Source organism: Lycium ferocissimum, chromosome 4, assembly GCF_029784015.1.
Source record: "Lycium ferocissimum isolate CSIRO_LF1 chromosome 4, AGI_CSIRO_Lferr_CH_V1, whole genome shotgun sequence".
In the NCBI taxonomy this organism is placed as follows: Eukaryota; Viridiplantae; Streptophyta; class Magnoliopsida; order Solanales; family Solanaceae; genus Lycium; species Lycium ferocissimum.
In genome coordinates, this window is record NC_081345.1 from 14,052,030 (window position 1) to 14,068,092 (window position 16,063).

Consider the following 16,063-nt stretch of genomic DNA (forward strand, 5'->3'; position numbering starts at 1 on the left):
GATTTTTCCTACCAACAATCAATGGGAAATAGCCACTGAAAAATTTTCAGTGGAAAATCAATGAGAAAATGGTGATTTTTTAATAGCGTCTTCTCATGTAAATATATTGAAAAAATAAACTTTAAAATGTTTAAGATTTATTGTTAGCTGATCTTACCTTCGCATTTCAGTTTTTAGCCAATGTGCTTAAGTTTTACAAAAATAGGTTTTAAAATGTCCAAAAGTCCTTATAAGCTTATTGAAAATTGAAACTATAATGAGATAAAATAACACTCCCTTGGGTTCTAAATTGTCTATTGAAAAGGTAGGTGTTTTGACAAAATTATTCTAGGTGTTTTGACTAAATTATCATTAATTAGTAAGACTTTTGATTATTTATTGTCTTGAGTAAATAAGAATAAATTTAAAAAAAAAAGATTAATTCCTTCTTAATTATGTAAGTGGACATTTATTTTGAACCAAAATATACTTATTTTGAACCGAAGGGAGCATCCCATTGCATAATTGCATCCAGACTGCAACTACTTTAATTATTAGCAATGGTGCGTTCAATTTTGTATATGATAGTACCTACCATATGCGTGTTGAATTGGTGGCACTAAAATGTCTATTCCTCTTAAATTAAATGTCACGTTCCTTTTATTTAAAGTTTCGTCGAACATAAACTAATTGGAAAATCTGAAACTATATAGATTTTTGTTTTGATTAAGTTTATAATTGGTAACTTTTCTAATTATTCGTTGGCAACTAATTGAGTGGATTTTACAAACAAAATAAATGGAGTACTAGATATAATACACAGAGCTGCCACAACCCCACCACGATGATGCCTTGTTTATTTTCGTAAATATAAGATTCAATGCTTAAGATCTTGTAGGATATTTCTTCCTTCCATTTTAACTGTTATAGTAGCTCTTTTCACGTCATTGAAAAAATACATGATGTAGTTTACTAATTTATCAACAACAATATATCCAGTGTAATCTCAAATGATATTGCATGTAGTAAGGGATGTACGCGGACCTTATTTTACCTTTACAAGAAAGAAAAGGTTGTTTTCCGATAGCTTGACTCAAAAGAAACATAATCGATGCAGGATTGCCAGGAAAATAAGAAAGCTCAAGATACAAAACAAATGAAGCAACAGATGAGTAAGAAATCAAGCGAGACCTAAATAATATTACTAAAAAAAGGAGAAGAAGAGCTGAGGAGACTAGCCCGCAGCCTCTCCCACACAAAGTGTGACAAAACCCAACTATCTACTAACCTTCCATCTTAATCATCAACCTCCAAATCTTCCTATTTAGGATTATCCTTATTTAATAAAGGTAGATTGTGCGTACTTTTTTTAATGTTAAGGATATAGTTAAAAGTAATTCTCAACTTTAATGTTAAATTCCTAAAGTAACAATTATTTTGAGAAAATTTTTTAAAGCTAAAACGATAGTTAAAATTGAATACATGGAGTATAATGACACGTGTGAATAAAACCTAGAGACAAGTTGCTGAAATTATAACGAGAACAGCGTCCCGAGATCATTTATATGCTGTGCATGTCGAATTCATACATTACATAATTTATTCATCTACTCCGACTTCAATAGTACTGTGTGGCTCACGTGTAGGCCTATTGCCATCTAATCTTGACCCTGCAACTCTCAATATAATATGGTCCCTTCTGAAACTTGATCCAATCTATAAATAAACTACTATTGTATCATACTACTCACTCCACTACTATCACAAATCATTTGCCTTTATCCTCTCATTTTCTAGTGAAAGAGACAACCAGCTAGACAGATCGAGAAGGTGCCATGGGAGTAGCTCAAGTTAACCAAATCTGGTTCCATCTTACGATCATCCTCTTCTCCATCTCCATTTCTTCTATTGCTGCTTCTGTATGTCACCCTTCTCTCTCTATTCCTATATATAATAGTGGCGGATCTAGAATAGACGCAATGCATCTAATTCTAATATCTTGTTCGTTTCAATATGTTTGTTTTAGTTTGACTTGTGAGGGAGTTTTAAAAAGTAAATACAGTAAAAAAAAAAAAATTAATCTTGTAGTCTTAAATTAAAATATGTATAATATATCAAAATATTCTTTAATCTTATGGTCTTAAATATTTTATGTGGGATGTTAAAATTAAAGAGTTGTCAAATTAGAAAAGAGATATTTTTTTTTAAATAGACTAAACAAGAAAGTAACACAAACAAGTTAATACAGAAGGAGTAACATATGTGTATATATTATTGGTAATTTTCTATTTTATGGATTCTCTTTGTCCTAATTATGTGGCACTTTTTTTTTTCTTGAGATTCAAAATATTTGAATTTTGACTCACATTTTAAAATGTATTTTATCATTATATTGACAAGTAAGAATTGTAGCTTATATACTTATCGTATAGTTTTTAAATATCTAAGTTTTAATGTTAAAAAATTAAGTTGATTTAATACAATGTAAGTTCAAAGATTCGTCAAATTGACCCTCGAGAAGCAAAAAGTGTCTCATAAATTGAAACGGATTCGGTAAAAACAATGAATAACACCCTCTACTGATTCTATTATACCCTTCTGTTATTCTACTTTTATTTTTCACATGGCAATTGCTGATTTAATGGGAAAATGCAGGAAGATGATTGTGTGTACACAGCTTACATTCGTACTGGCTCAATCATAAAAGCTGGAACCGACTCAAACATTAGTTTAACTCTCTATGATGCTGATGGTTATGGACTTAGAATCAAGAACTTAGAGGCTTGGGGTGGTCTTATGGGCCAAGGTTACGACTACTTTGAAAGAGGAAACACAGATATCTTTAGTGGTCGTGGTCCATGTTTGAATGGTCCGATATGCAAAATGAACTTGACTTCTAATGGGTCAGGCCCACATCACGGATGGTACTGTAACTACGTTGAAGTTACAGTTACTGGTGCACACAAACAATGTAACCAACAGTTGTTTGCTGTGGACCAGTGGCTTGGTACCGATGTTTCACCGTATCAGTTAACGGCCGTTAGGAACAACTGTAAGAAGAAGGCTGAGTCTGGTGTGCAACAGCCTGTTTATGATTCTGAATCTTATTCTGTTGTTGATGTAATTTAATTCGAGTTTGTTGGGCTTTAATGAGCCAAGGCCCAGTGTTTTCCTTTTGTTATTTTCTGAGTGGGATCTGGTATGATTTGTGAAGGCTAAGGCCTGTTATGTACTGTCGGGGCCTAATGGACAGTTTGGAAAATAAAGAACTTTTCCTCTCACTTTCTCTTCCCTAAATTGGTAATATGTTTTGTTAGTCTCTGATTCTGTAAAGAATTTATCCTCACAGGGCTATATTGGTCAATTTACTAGAGTTTAAATCACAACGAAGAAGTGACACGTGTTGAGTTGTCCCTTATTTTATAAGTAGGTATTTCAACTCCTTAATCTTTAGACGTGGCTGTAATTGGTATTTTTCCTGTAAATCATTTTGAGAAAATTACATCATAAGTCAAGCTTTTAGAGTTAAGCACATAAATAGCACAACTGTTAAAGTTATTCAAAAATAACAGATTTTATACCTTTATGATATATTTAAGAAAATATTGTACCAAAAAGAATCCCCCTAAATTAGGGGTTCAATGATATTTACTGATTTTTTATTATCATTTATCTCCCTTCTTTAAGGGATAAACCCATATCTAGTATATCATTTATCTCTCTTCTTCAATAGATAAGTATCTATCTTTATCAATTCTCTTTCTTATACACCCCTCAACTGCTACTACATCTTCTTATTCATTTCTATTTTTTCTATTGGCGGTTGAGAGTTTTCAAAAATTTGAGCGAGGCTAAGGTTATAAAAAAATAGATTGAGTTATATTAAAATAATTATTACAAAATCTTTAAAAAATCATATTTATTAAAAAATAATATATCCAGCAAATTCACGACAGATTCGATAGAGAATTATTATATTATGTATACTGCATATATAAATATTATTTGGAGAACATAAAATTATATGTGGTACAAAAATTTATCACACAAGATATGATAAAAGTATACGTGGTATATGAAATGTATACAAGGTTTAATAAAATGTATTATAAAATTATACGAGGTATATAAAATTTATTATACAAGGTATAATAAAAGTATATGTGGTATATGAATAGTATACAAGGTTTAATAAAATGTAAACAATATATAACAAAAACTTATACAAGGTATAATTAAATGTGTATAAGATATAAAAAGCAATTAGTGCATATGCTTAAAATATATGTATCATACAATTTTTATATATATTAATGTTTTGTTTACCTTTTATATGCATTTAATAGGGATGAAGAAGTTATGGTATTGAAACTAGATGTAACCGATTTGGAAGATATTACTAACAAAAAAGTAGGAACATGGGAGGTTTCCTTATACATAGGAAGTTGCTTTATTATAGAACTCTTAATTAAAGTGCTACTAAATGTTTACTGCATTTACCTGTTAACAATATGTAAATATTTTTATATTCTTGTCTACTTATGTTTTTTTCCCAATCATTTTTGCCTTCATTTATTTTATGAAGCCCACTCCCAAATGGGCTTTTACAATTGGTGTGTAGTGTAACTATTTAAGGATATCTTTATGCCTCTATCCGATTCATATTATATTTTTCGCTTTTATATTTAGTTTAAAGTAATTAATTTTATATAATTGAGAAGATATTAATTATTTCTTTAAAATTTACTCTTATTTTTTAAGTGAATTTTTACGAAATAAAAAATTATATTAAATACATACTAGATAATTAAGGGTAATTTAGCGAAAACACCTTTTACTTTTTAGGAGTGAGTTAATTTTTTAAAAGGTGTGTGCAAGCTATTAAATTAATTATGCGGTAAAAAAATAACTGTATTATGAATTGTTCATGGTCCTCACATACGTTGTATTCCCACGCTTGATTTTATTCCTTTCTTTCCTTTTTTCTGGTATTGCCAATGAATAGTTGTATTATGAATTTGTTTCTGGTATTCTTTTCTCGTCAAATATTTAAAATAAAATTTACATATTTTCAAAATACACAAAAAGCACTACAAGTCACCATAGCTAATGATTCAAAATATGTTTAATTTTTTTATAATCAATGAAAAATTGTTTGACACCTCAAATAGTAACATCTTCACATCAATTGAAATGGAGAAACCATTATTTTTCTATCTTGAGTTGGCCCGGGCCTCCTGCGACTAGTTGTAAGTAGTCAAAGATATATTTGCTTGAGCTCAGAAGAGCGAAACACCGTCCTATAAAACTTTTTTGTTGATAACTACCGGGTCATTAGCACAAATATCCTTATTTTGGGCTGGTCTTTAATTTTTGTCCCTCCTATCTCATTATTTTAGTTTTTACCCTTCAACACTTTAAGTTAATAATAAGTGGACGAAACTATCCCTCCCATCCCACATAACTTAGGTTTCTTCTCCAACTCATCTTCTTCCCCAACTACAATAGAACTTTAAAAAAAAAAAATGTTAGTCAATCAAATGGCAAAACCTAATTATGTTTTTAGCAAAACGTGAATTTTTGGATGCTAACAAAACTTTAGATGCAAAATAAGTTCAAACTAAGGATGTAAGATACAATCAGAAGCCAATTTAAGATAATGAAAATATAAGTCAAAATGTTGATAATTTAATTGATTACCTTGGAGTTTTTCCAGGCTTATTTGGTGAAAATTTCTATTAATTCAGAGATCGAATAGCAGTGATGATATGAAGCTTGGAGAAAAAATGAAGGAGAGAAATATATAAGGGTGTGTTTGACACGACATATTTTTTATTTTTGTACAATGTCACTAACAAAATAAGGCACATATATTTTTTGTTTGGAAAGTTACACAGAAAGATAATCTTCTAATCATTTGATTAAAAACTAGCACTAACGCCCTCCGCTTTATTTTACTTTCCTGACATAACTAAATCTTCTCTTGTCGTTCATTTTTAACAAATTAAGAAAAGATTAATTACAAGAAAAGATTAATTACTTTTACTTTACCGTTAATATTAAATAATTATATAAAGATAGGTTTTCAGGCCTAACTTGACTAAATTTTGAATCTAAAATTAGGCCTTAAGCACTAACTTGACTAACTTTGAAATATAAAGTTATGACTTAAGGCCTAACTTGACTAACTTTGAAATCTAAAATTATTCCTTAAGGCCTAACTTGACTAACTTTGGAATATAAAGATAGGCCTTAAGACTTAACTTGACTAGCTTTGGAATATAAAGTTATGTCTTAAAGTCTAATTTGACTAACTTTGGAATCTAAAGTTATGTCTTAAGGCCTAACTTGACTAACTTTGAAATATAAAGATAGGTCTTAATGCCTAACTTGACTAACTTTAGAAAATAAAGTTATGCCTTAAAAGCCTAACTTGACTGACTTTGGAATCTAAAGTTATGCATTAAGGCTTAACTTGACTAATAGCTTATTTGGCCAAGCTTATTTTTCCTCCAAAAGTACTTATTTTTTCAATAAGTGCTTATTTTTAAAAAAGTGAGGTGTTTGGCCAAGCTTTTGGGAGAAAATAAGTGCTTTTGAGGAGTAGCAGAAGCAGTTTTTCAGAAGCTAAAAAAAATAGCTTTTGCCCAAAAGTACTTTTTTGAAAAGTACTTTTGAGAAAAATACATATAGAAGCACTTTTTAAAAGCTTGGCCAAACACTAATTGTTGCTCAAAAGTACTTTTTAAATTAATTGGCCAAACACAAACTGCTTTTAGCCAAAAATACTTTTTTGAAAAGTACTTTTGAAAAAAGTACTTTTTAAAATAAGCTGTTTTTAAAAGCTTGGCCAAACAGGCTATAACTTTGGAATCTAAAGATGGGCCTTAATGCCTAACTTGAATAACTTTGGGATCTAAAGTTATGCCTTAAGGCCTAACTTAACTAACTTTGGAATATAAAGATAGGCTTTAAGTCTGACTTTGGAATTTAAAATTATGTCTTAAGGCCTAACTCGACTAACTTTGGAATCTAAAATTGTGCCTTAAGGCCTAACTTGACTAACGCTGGAATCTAAAATTATGTCTTAAGACCTAACCTGACTAACGCTGGAATCTAAAGTTATGTCTTAAGGCTAACTTGACTAACTTTGGAATATAAAGATAGGCCTTAAGCCCTAACTTGACTAACTTTGGAATCTAAAGTTATGCCTTAAGACCTAACTTGATTAACTTTGAAATATAAAGATAGGCCTTAAGGCCTAAGTTGACTAACTTTGTAATCTAAGGCCTGACTTGACTAACTTTGTAATATAAGGCCTAACTTGACTAACTTTGAAATCTAAAGTTATGCCTTAAGGCCTAACTGTTAGAAAAAATTTCTTTTTCTTTTTAATATCTCAAAAATAAAAGGACTTTTTGTAAGGTCCCTTTTAGCCTTTGAATACGTTTTCCATTCCAACCATTTCCTAAACGTCTTTTGCCAATTGATACTCCTTTAATAGCCTTAATGGCTTTATTATTACTTCAATAGTGAGATGTTCTCATCCATCATCAGAACGTTAGACCTCATTCCATGCATTGCCTATATATATACTCTTGTGCGCTCATGTTTGGTATAGTGAAAAACAAAGAAACAATCTTTCTTCTTCTAATATTATCTTGTCTTTGGGTTTTATATTATTTTATTTTTATTAGTTTTTGGCTCCTAATTTTGTACTAGAAGAGCTTGTTGAATCCTTGGGAATAGACCCATACCGGATGAAATATCCTTAAGAACAGTGTCTTAATTGACATGCCTCAAGCTATGAGATTGTTCAAGAATTCAGTACAGTGTTCGTGATCAAGTAATTTCTGTAAGATTTCCAACAATCTTAAGGATATTTCTCCCTCTATTCTTATGTAAATTAATAGATAATAACTTAGTACAATATGTCTAAGTTCCAGATATGTTTCTGCAAGTATTTGATGCTAAACGTACTTTGTAGTAGGTAGATTTGGCGTCAATATGATACATATAATCTCCTTTCTATTTTAGAAGTATTTATGATTGTAAATTATTTGCTGGTGTGGATTTGTAGATTGTTAATGTGAATTTAGTGCACATCAGACCATACAAATGTTAAATATTTCATATTCTGTCAACATTTAACAGGTTTGTAAAGTCATTGGATAAATCTGTTGTTCTAGTTTTATATATGATATTTTCCATGGTCTTGTTAATAGCAACTTGGAGGCAGAGACTAAATGTATGATTTAATTATGTGACTTTTGAGATTGAAAATCTGATTTAATTATGTGACTTTTGAGATTGAAAATCTGTTTTGGCTAGGATAACAATGAGCTCCTTCTCGGTGGAGTATTTTATCTCTATTTGTTCTGAAGCAAAGTAAATTCAATGATTACATGGGTTATTGTTAAGATGATATTATATTTTGTTTTTAACTTTGATTTGTGAATAAGTTATATTTGGATTATCACATGGTGATTTATGAAATAATTATGGTCTTGTGTGTGGCAAATTAAGCCATAATAACCCTAAATGTGGAAAAGATTCAAGAGATGATAATCCCGCTAAGTTAAAATAAATTTGAGTAAGCGGATGATATATAATTGTTGTGGTTATTTCTCAAGTGAACATTGTGGCTAATGTGAGACATTGGGTGTTAAGACTTTAGTGGTACTAAGAATATTTGTGCTAACATAATTTTGTGTTCTACACCCAAGGTGAAGAAGAAAAACAATTTGTTTATGTTGACGATTCATGAACTACTCAAATTCTTGAAAAAAGAGGAAGTTCTTCTTAAACTCACATCTGAAAATATTGTCATTACATGAGGTGATACATGTTTCTTAAATTAATTTGGTTCCAATGGGATTATTAGAAAAACATTGTGTGAAGGTGTTATTGGAGTTAATAGAAAAAACATTGTTGCCGATGAATATTATAACATATGTTATCTGTGCTTAGCATCTTTTAAATTATAGGTGAAAATGCTAATTATATGTCTGTTGTATTGTCTGTTTATAATGATTCGATCTGTGAGTTATTTACCATTTATGTATAATAGCTTATATTAGAGACAGCAACTACTCCAAGGTGCTATAGGTCTTTGATTCAATTTCAATGTGTGTCGTTTATTTATTTAATTAAAAATAAATACCATTGTATTAGGTAGTATTCTACTTATAACCATTTTTTTGTTTGTTTATGAACATCATTTTATTTAAAGACTGTTACATCTATTTTCACTTTTTTGGTGGATATGTAAAAATTAACTTTTTGTAGAATCTGAATGCACTACAGTTCTTTAAAGGAAATGTATAATTGGTGAAACAAAAAGATTACTTCTAAGACAAAAGTATGAAAGTGTGGGGGTGTTCAATTAATGTTATGCTACTTAATTGTGTGGGAAAATAATAATATTTGAGATGTACCACAAATATGGTATTAATTTGGTGTATTTTTCTTTGTACTAAAAGGGTTCAATGATGCTAAGTGAATCTCAAAATACACAAGTGATTATGTGTTTATCCTTTGTGGGGGGTGCCATAACATGAAAATCAATTAAACATAATCTATTATTTTGGAATTCGTCGGTGATGAGGCTAAGTGGTTAAGAGACCTTTTAGTGAGTATTTCAATTTGGCATAAAACCAACATCTTTTGTGTTTATACATTGTGGTTGCCAAGCAGCAACAGCTGTAGTGAAAAATAAATTTTCAATGGCAAAAATAGACACATTTATTTGAGATATAATGTGATAAAGCAGCTGCTATGAGATGAAATTAATTATGTAAATTATGTGAAGTCGGAGGTGAATCTGATCAATTCACAGATTATAAGAAACATCGAGGGGAATGAAATTTTTTAGTCAATTTGAGAAGGTCAACAATGATAGTAACCCAACCAATGTAATTGGAGATCCCATGAATTAGGTTCATATGGGTAATAACAAGTCATTAGTTGATCAAGTGTGCACTATAAAAATTACGTGCCTTTCTATGGTGTGTGAATATAGTGCAGTTCTGCAAGGCAAAGTGAGGCTGAATTATAAACTCTTAATCCATTACCATATCATTTATAGGTGGTATATTGCTCTGCAGAGTACACTTGACGGGTGGACCTATATGAGTATGGAGTGGTGCCGCTCCTATGAAATTGTGACGGATTTCTAGAGCACTCATGAATACGAGGATACGCGCATGGCCTCTTAGCACAAAACCGCGATAACGACAAAGATTGTGCAAGTATAATATGATAGAATAAGACAATGGGCTTACAAAAGAAATTTTGGTTCATAAAAGTTCTAAACTTCACTAATTATTTTATAAGTTTAATCTTGTTTTATCTAGGTCTGGTTCATAGTTTACGAGACATCAGATTCGACACATTATGCTCATATGTGAAAACCCAGCAAAACTTCTCATTTTATTCTATTCCAAAACTGTTATGAAATATTAGAATAATATGGTGGATGTCCAACTCCTAAAGAATTAACTCCCACTACTCTTCTACATGATGTATAGTTAATCCTCCACTACTTCCTCACCATTATGTGGTTATTACTCCCACACCTCCATGATCTCCCCATAACTATCCCATGATGTCAATTGGTTAATGTCATCTTTAAGACATCCTTTGTAACTCTACCTCTATGTAATAGTATAAGTAGAGGTATGTGATGTGATATGAATACACACTTGAACACATTTGGATGAATAAGAAATCTCTCCTCTCTTGTCTCTCTATTTCTATTGTTTTCATCCTTTACTATTGTTACTCTTTTAGCTTAATTTACAGCACGTTATCAGCATGAAACTCTAGCCAAATTTGAAGTTCTAACGAGATCTATCGTCTCTAAGTTGTGTTTCTTTAGAAGAAGATATAATTTTCTTGGCATGCGTTCTATGCTGGCTGCTCTCTACCAGCAAAGACCCCTCTTTGGGAAAAGGTATGAGTTCCCACTAATTACCATTTGTTACTACTCTGTGGAATCATCAGGTATGCTTTATATCTCATTCTTTTGTAGTTGAGTTTATTATGTGATATTCAAGATTGCACTTATAAATATTCTTCATGTGATAACTCATTACACTTATATACGTAGCCTTCTCTGAAATTTCTTTTAAATTGACCTTTCATTTCCCTAGCAATTTTTTAGTCACACCCAATCCTTGCTTTCTAAAGAAAAAGGATTATTACATGACTATGGAAAGCCTTTACTGTTATTTTAAGATGGTAGAAGAGACAAATGTTTTATTAAGATTTACCGTAGAGATTCATTTCGTTAAATGAAGGTCAATATTTTTTATGAACATAAAAGTGAAGGTCAGTATTTCATTTATCTGTTTTTGGTAAAACTTACATTTCATACCCTATTAACTTGTTATACCCCGTACTTTGTACGTTGGAATATTCTAAGTCGGTTGCGACAAGTTAAGGATAAGGTTGTAAATTTTTCCGATTTTGTTAAAAGTGCATAAGTTGCATATTCATCTTTTTATTGGTATGGAGTGTGAAGGGTAAATTTGGAATAAGGAAAATTTGGGACCAAAAGATGAATTATGGAAAGCTAGACATTTCATGAAAATTTGGGGCCAAAAGTGAATTTTTAGAAACTTAATAATTCATGAAAATGGCCATATGTGGCCATGTGTGAGATGTGGGCCATAGGGCCACTTGTGCAAATTATATATGTAGAGAAAGATGACTAATTTAAGTCATCTTCATCATTTGTCACACTTAGAAATTTCAAGAAAAATCAAGAAGATTTGGAGAGCATGAAAGAGAGAGGTTCGGCCATGGCACCAAAAATTGGTGACCATGAATAGTGATCCAAAAAAAATATTTCTTCTAGTTTTCCCACTAATTGAAAGGCTCTCGTTAACGTGGAGTGGTTGTTGGAACAAGAAAACTATTTTGTGCCATGAACAAGGCCTAGCCGTGTGGTGGAGTTGAATGGAAAAAGGTGAGGTTTAATCTTCTTTACATGTTTTAGAGGTGTTTATGCATGTTGTGATATGTAGAAATGGATGGAAATCATGAAAATATGGTGTTGTGTGTGTGGCCGTGTATGTATGGTTGGTGTAGAAGTGAAGAAGTAAGTTTATTTAGCATGTTTAGATTGTTGTTGTTGTGGATTTATGATGAACAAAATGAAGAATTAATGCATTAAGTTGAAGGTAAAGTTGTATATGGGCTGTTTTGGAAGTCAATGTAATCTTAATATAGTTTCTTGTACTTATGAGATTAATGTTGTTAAAGTATGGATTGTTAGTATGGTTTATGAATTTGGAAGAAAAAGAATGTGTTTGGTGTTGTTCTCGGGTTTGGAGACAATTTCGGGTGAGTTGGGATATGGTTTTGGTTGTTTGGAAAATTGTGTGAAATGTTTAAAGCGTTCTTGAATATTGTGCATGTGGTTTTGGATTAGTAATCGAACGTATAAACGTTGATATTGGTTTGAATGTAAGTGATTGAAGTAAGTATGTCGGAATATTATGAATGTTGTGAAGTTATGTAAAAAGAGCTATTAATGTTAGAATGCAATGTGAATTGATTATTGATGTGGTAGTTTGGTTGTTGGTGTTGTTGTTATTGAATTTGGCGAGTTGAAATCTCGGGGTTGGTGTATTTACAGGGAAATCTTCAAAGTTCTGTAGAATTTGATATTCGTTTGGAATTGAATTCCTAAATGTCTTCAACTAATGTTCGATATCTATTGACATCATGTAGACCTTGGAGAGCCGAGATTTGAGTTGGGTTAGCTTAGGGAGCGACCGAGGTATGTAAAGCTTACCTTTCCTTCTTTTGGCATGTCTTAGATATGGCTAAGTTATGATATGTTATGAGCTTCGGGGGTAATCCTATTCTTAACGTCCGAGTATGTTTACGATGCTTACTTGCTTCTTGACGATGGCATCCTTATATGGGTTATATGTCCTTGATACGATTGGATTTGAAATGCTATGTATCGGTTTGTTCGAAAGGATCTTGTGTTTAAAAATGTCCGTAACTTTCATGGACAGAACCGATTTCTTTGATAAGTTCGCAAACGATTCTTATTTGGTTCTTGATATTCGTATTCTTAATGCGGTGAATCATGATCCTTATGTCTTTTGTGTGATTAAATTTCTAAGGTTTTCAAAAGAGAGTTGTTTTCAAAAGAGATTTGTTTTCAAAAGAGTTTTGTTCCTAAATGATTCCGAAACTACGAACGCCCGTAACTTTCAAGAAAGGGCTCGGATCGCCTTGATACTTTTGCAAATGACTTCATGACGAGTAAGGACTTTAATTTTTATAGGCGGGCCCGGGTTGGGTTGACGCTCGTCCGTGGGTCCCGCGACCTTTCTATATTTGGTTCTAATGATCTATTTTTGGAAAGATTTTAATATGACTACCCTTCCGACCCCCGAGTATGATTACTTATTTATCCGTTAAGTCTGAAATGAGGATTTTCATGCATGTGATTTGGATACGTGGTTATGATTTCTGAAGTTCGGTTTGAAATGTTCCGAGGGACATTCGGAGGAAATTTGATTTGACTATTGTCTTGGTTTCGAAATAATAGTTCGCTTTGGTGATTCTGTTGAGTTTGTAATAATGATTTGTATGCATATGGCTACTTACGATTCTGCTCGTGCGTTTTGTTGTTACATCCTTCACCGGATCCCGGGCCGGTTATTATCGTGCGCACAATCTGAAGTATGATGTGATTCCGAAGTATGATGTGATATGTGATATTGACCGCTGGACTTTTGACCGCGGTATGTGATATGTGATATTGCTCGCTGGACATTTGACCGCGGGGGCTGCGACATTGACCGGACTTTTGACCGCGGTATGTCGAGAGTTTTGGAGATGTTCGAAGATATAAAACCTTAGAAGTATGATGTGTTGTGGCGTCCGGATGGAGTGGCGACCACGTTAATGTCGCGCCGGGTCCCATTGCGGACCGTATGTGATATGTGATATGATGTTTGATGATATGATAATCTGATACGATATGATATATGATGGCGTGATGTGATGTATGATTATTATTTTATATATGGATCGGGCCGTACGTTCCTCGGCATTATTATATGATATATGGATCGGGCCGTACGTTCCTCGGCATTATTATATGATATATGGATCGGGCCGTACGTTCCTCGGCATTATTATATGATATATGGATCGGGCCGTACGTTCCTCGGCACTATTATTTTATTTATGGATCGGGCCGTACGTTCCTCGACATCCGGTTAACGTCAGTTTATATGATATGTTCTACTTTCTGTATATGTGAGACAGAAATGTTTTTCAAAATAAAGCTAAGCATTTTGGGCATTATGATGGTTATATTTGCTCTCTGCACTGCTTATGTATGACTTGTATTTCGAATATAAGTACTATGGTATTTGGGTTATTATGCTCACGTTCTGTACACCTTACTTCGGTTATGATTTCGTCTTCTGTATTTTCTCGCTTTTGCATACTCGGTACATATTCATCGACCGCTTCTCTTCGGGGGCGCGTTTCATGTCGCGCGGTACACGGATGAGTAGATGATGTTAGCGAGGAGACGTTCCGGTGGATTGGCGAGCTCCATTTCCTCCGGAGTCTTCCCTTGAGAGTACGAAAGTGCGTTTGTGTGGTATACGAGATGTTGGTAGAGACTTTGCGACGAGTGTCGTGTGTGTGATATGTCGATTTGTAATCGGCTATGTAAGCCGATGTATTATTATGCATTATGTTACAGATTTGTTATGACTACAGATTTTATTTGATTCGAAAAAGGCGAAAAGAATGTTGTTCTTTGAAAAATTTTCACCATGTGCTTATGTTATGTTTTGTGGGCCCAGTATGGTTATGAGTATTATGAAAGTCTGCGTGTTCGCTCGGCCCTAGGTAAGGGTCGGGTGCCCATCACACCCTATCGGATTAAGGGTGTGACAAAACTGTGATCAGTATTTGTCATGTTCTTTGTAGTTGAAAATATACTGTCTATATTTCAGATGAGATACTACCATAGTTATTCTTATCTAGTTTGCTATTTGGGAGATCTTATAGTAAGTATATTATATTGACACATCGTTTTTGTTTTTGACTTATACGCTACATGCACCTAAGCCTGGTTATGATTTGCCTCTTCGTCCCTGTCGATGTTATGGTTTGTGCAATTTTCACTATAGATTTGATCGATGCTCATTAAGACTTGCTTATCCATACGTTTTATTACTAATTTGCTTATTGACAGTGGTGTTAACGCCTCACATTAGATACAAAATGAAATTGCATGACAAATAGTTTTCTGTATATTAAAACTTATCAACAGTAAACAAACGGGGAAATTGGACAACTGGTTATCAGGCTAATATGTTTATTAAATATTTAATTGTTTGTCATTTTGTCATTAAGTTTGGCCCGTTGTTGGATGTTGACTTGCCTTAGTAGTATTTACATTTACAATAGGTAAATGCAGTAGACCAAATATTTTGCACAAAGGATGCTTTATTAAATTTCCCGAATTACAAGTTTGTTTCTTTTATTTAATATACCTTGTATAATAATTAAAATTGGTTTGTTGTCAAAAATGATAAAAGTGACAGTACATGTAAGCTCTTCGTTTTACAAGTTAGCACTATAATTGTAGAAGTTTTCGTTGATAATATTTCAATAGATCAAGGGTGAGTGCCATTTCACTTTGGCTCATTAGGCCATACGTTGAGGGTAAGAAGGTGAATTCAAGTCTCATAGCATTAAAAGGGTAAAACATTGGGTTAAAGTCCCTGCACTATGATGACAAGATATTCCATCGATCTATGGCGTAACACGCCTTTATATGGGTAAGACGTTGGGTTTGAGTCCCAATGCACTTTATTTATGATATAATGATGACTAAGACAACATAATGTGTATTTGATGAAAAGTTATGAAGCCCGCTATACTGATGAATTTGCTCCATTCTCTTAAGTGAATGTGGAAGCAGTATATGATACGTCTGAAAGATGACAAAATAATTACAATGGTTATATGAATAAACGTGGGCGTGATAAGGACAAAATAATAATAGTCATCATTGTGGTAATTATAAAAG

At 32.5% G+C, this 16,063-nt stretch overlaps 1 protein-coding gene across 1 annotated transcript; it reads left to right on the forward strand.

Moving 5' to 3' along the window:
* The first annotated feature begins 1,704 nt into the window (after positions 1 to 1,704).
* LOC132051586 (PLAT domain-containing protein 3-like) lies at positions 1,705 to 3,260 on the forward strand. Its single transcript, XM_059442725.1, has 2 exons — positions 1,705 to 1,898; positions 2,635 to 3,260. The coding sequence occupies exons 1-2, from the start codon at positions 1,815 to 1,817 to the stop codon at positions 3,106 to 3,108; spliced, it is 558 nt and encodes a 185-aa protein (XP_059298708.1). The 5' UTR covers positions 1,705 to 1,814; the 3' UTR covers positions 3,109 to 3,260.
* The last annotated feature ends 12,803 nt before the right edge of the window (positions 3,261 to 16,063 follow it).

Bases quoted from the DNA above. Each gene is read 5' to 3' on its own strand.
- LOC132051586 (XM_059442725.1), top strand. From the start codon at position 1,815: ATGGGAGTAGCTCAAGTTAACCAAATCTGGTTCCATCTTACGATCATC. The intron at 1,899-2,634 runs GTATGTCACCCT...GGGAAAATGCAG, and splicing joins TTTCTTCTATTGCTGCTTCT to GAAGATGATTGTGTGTACAC.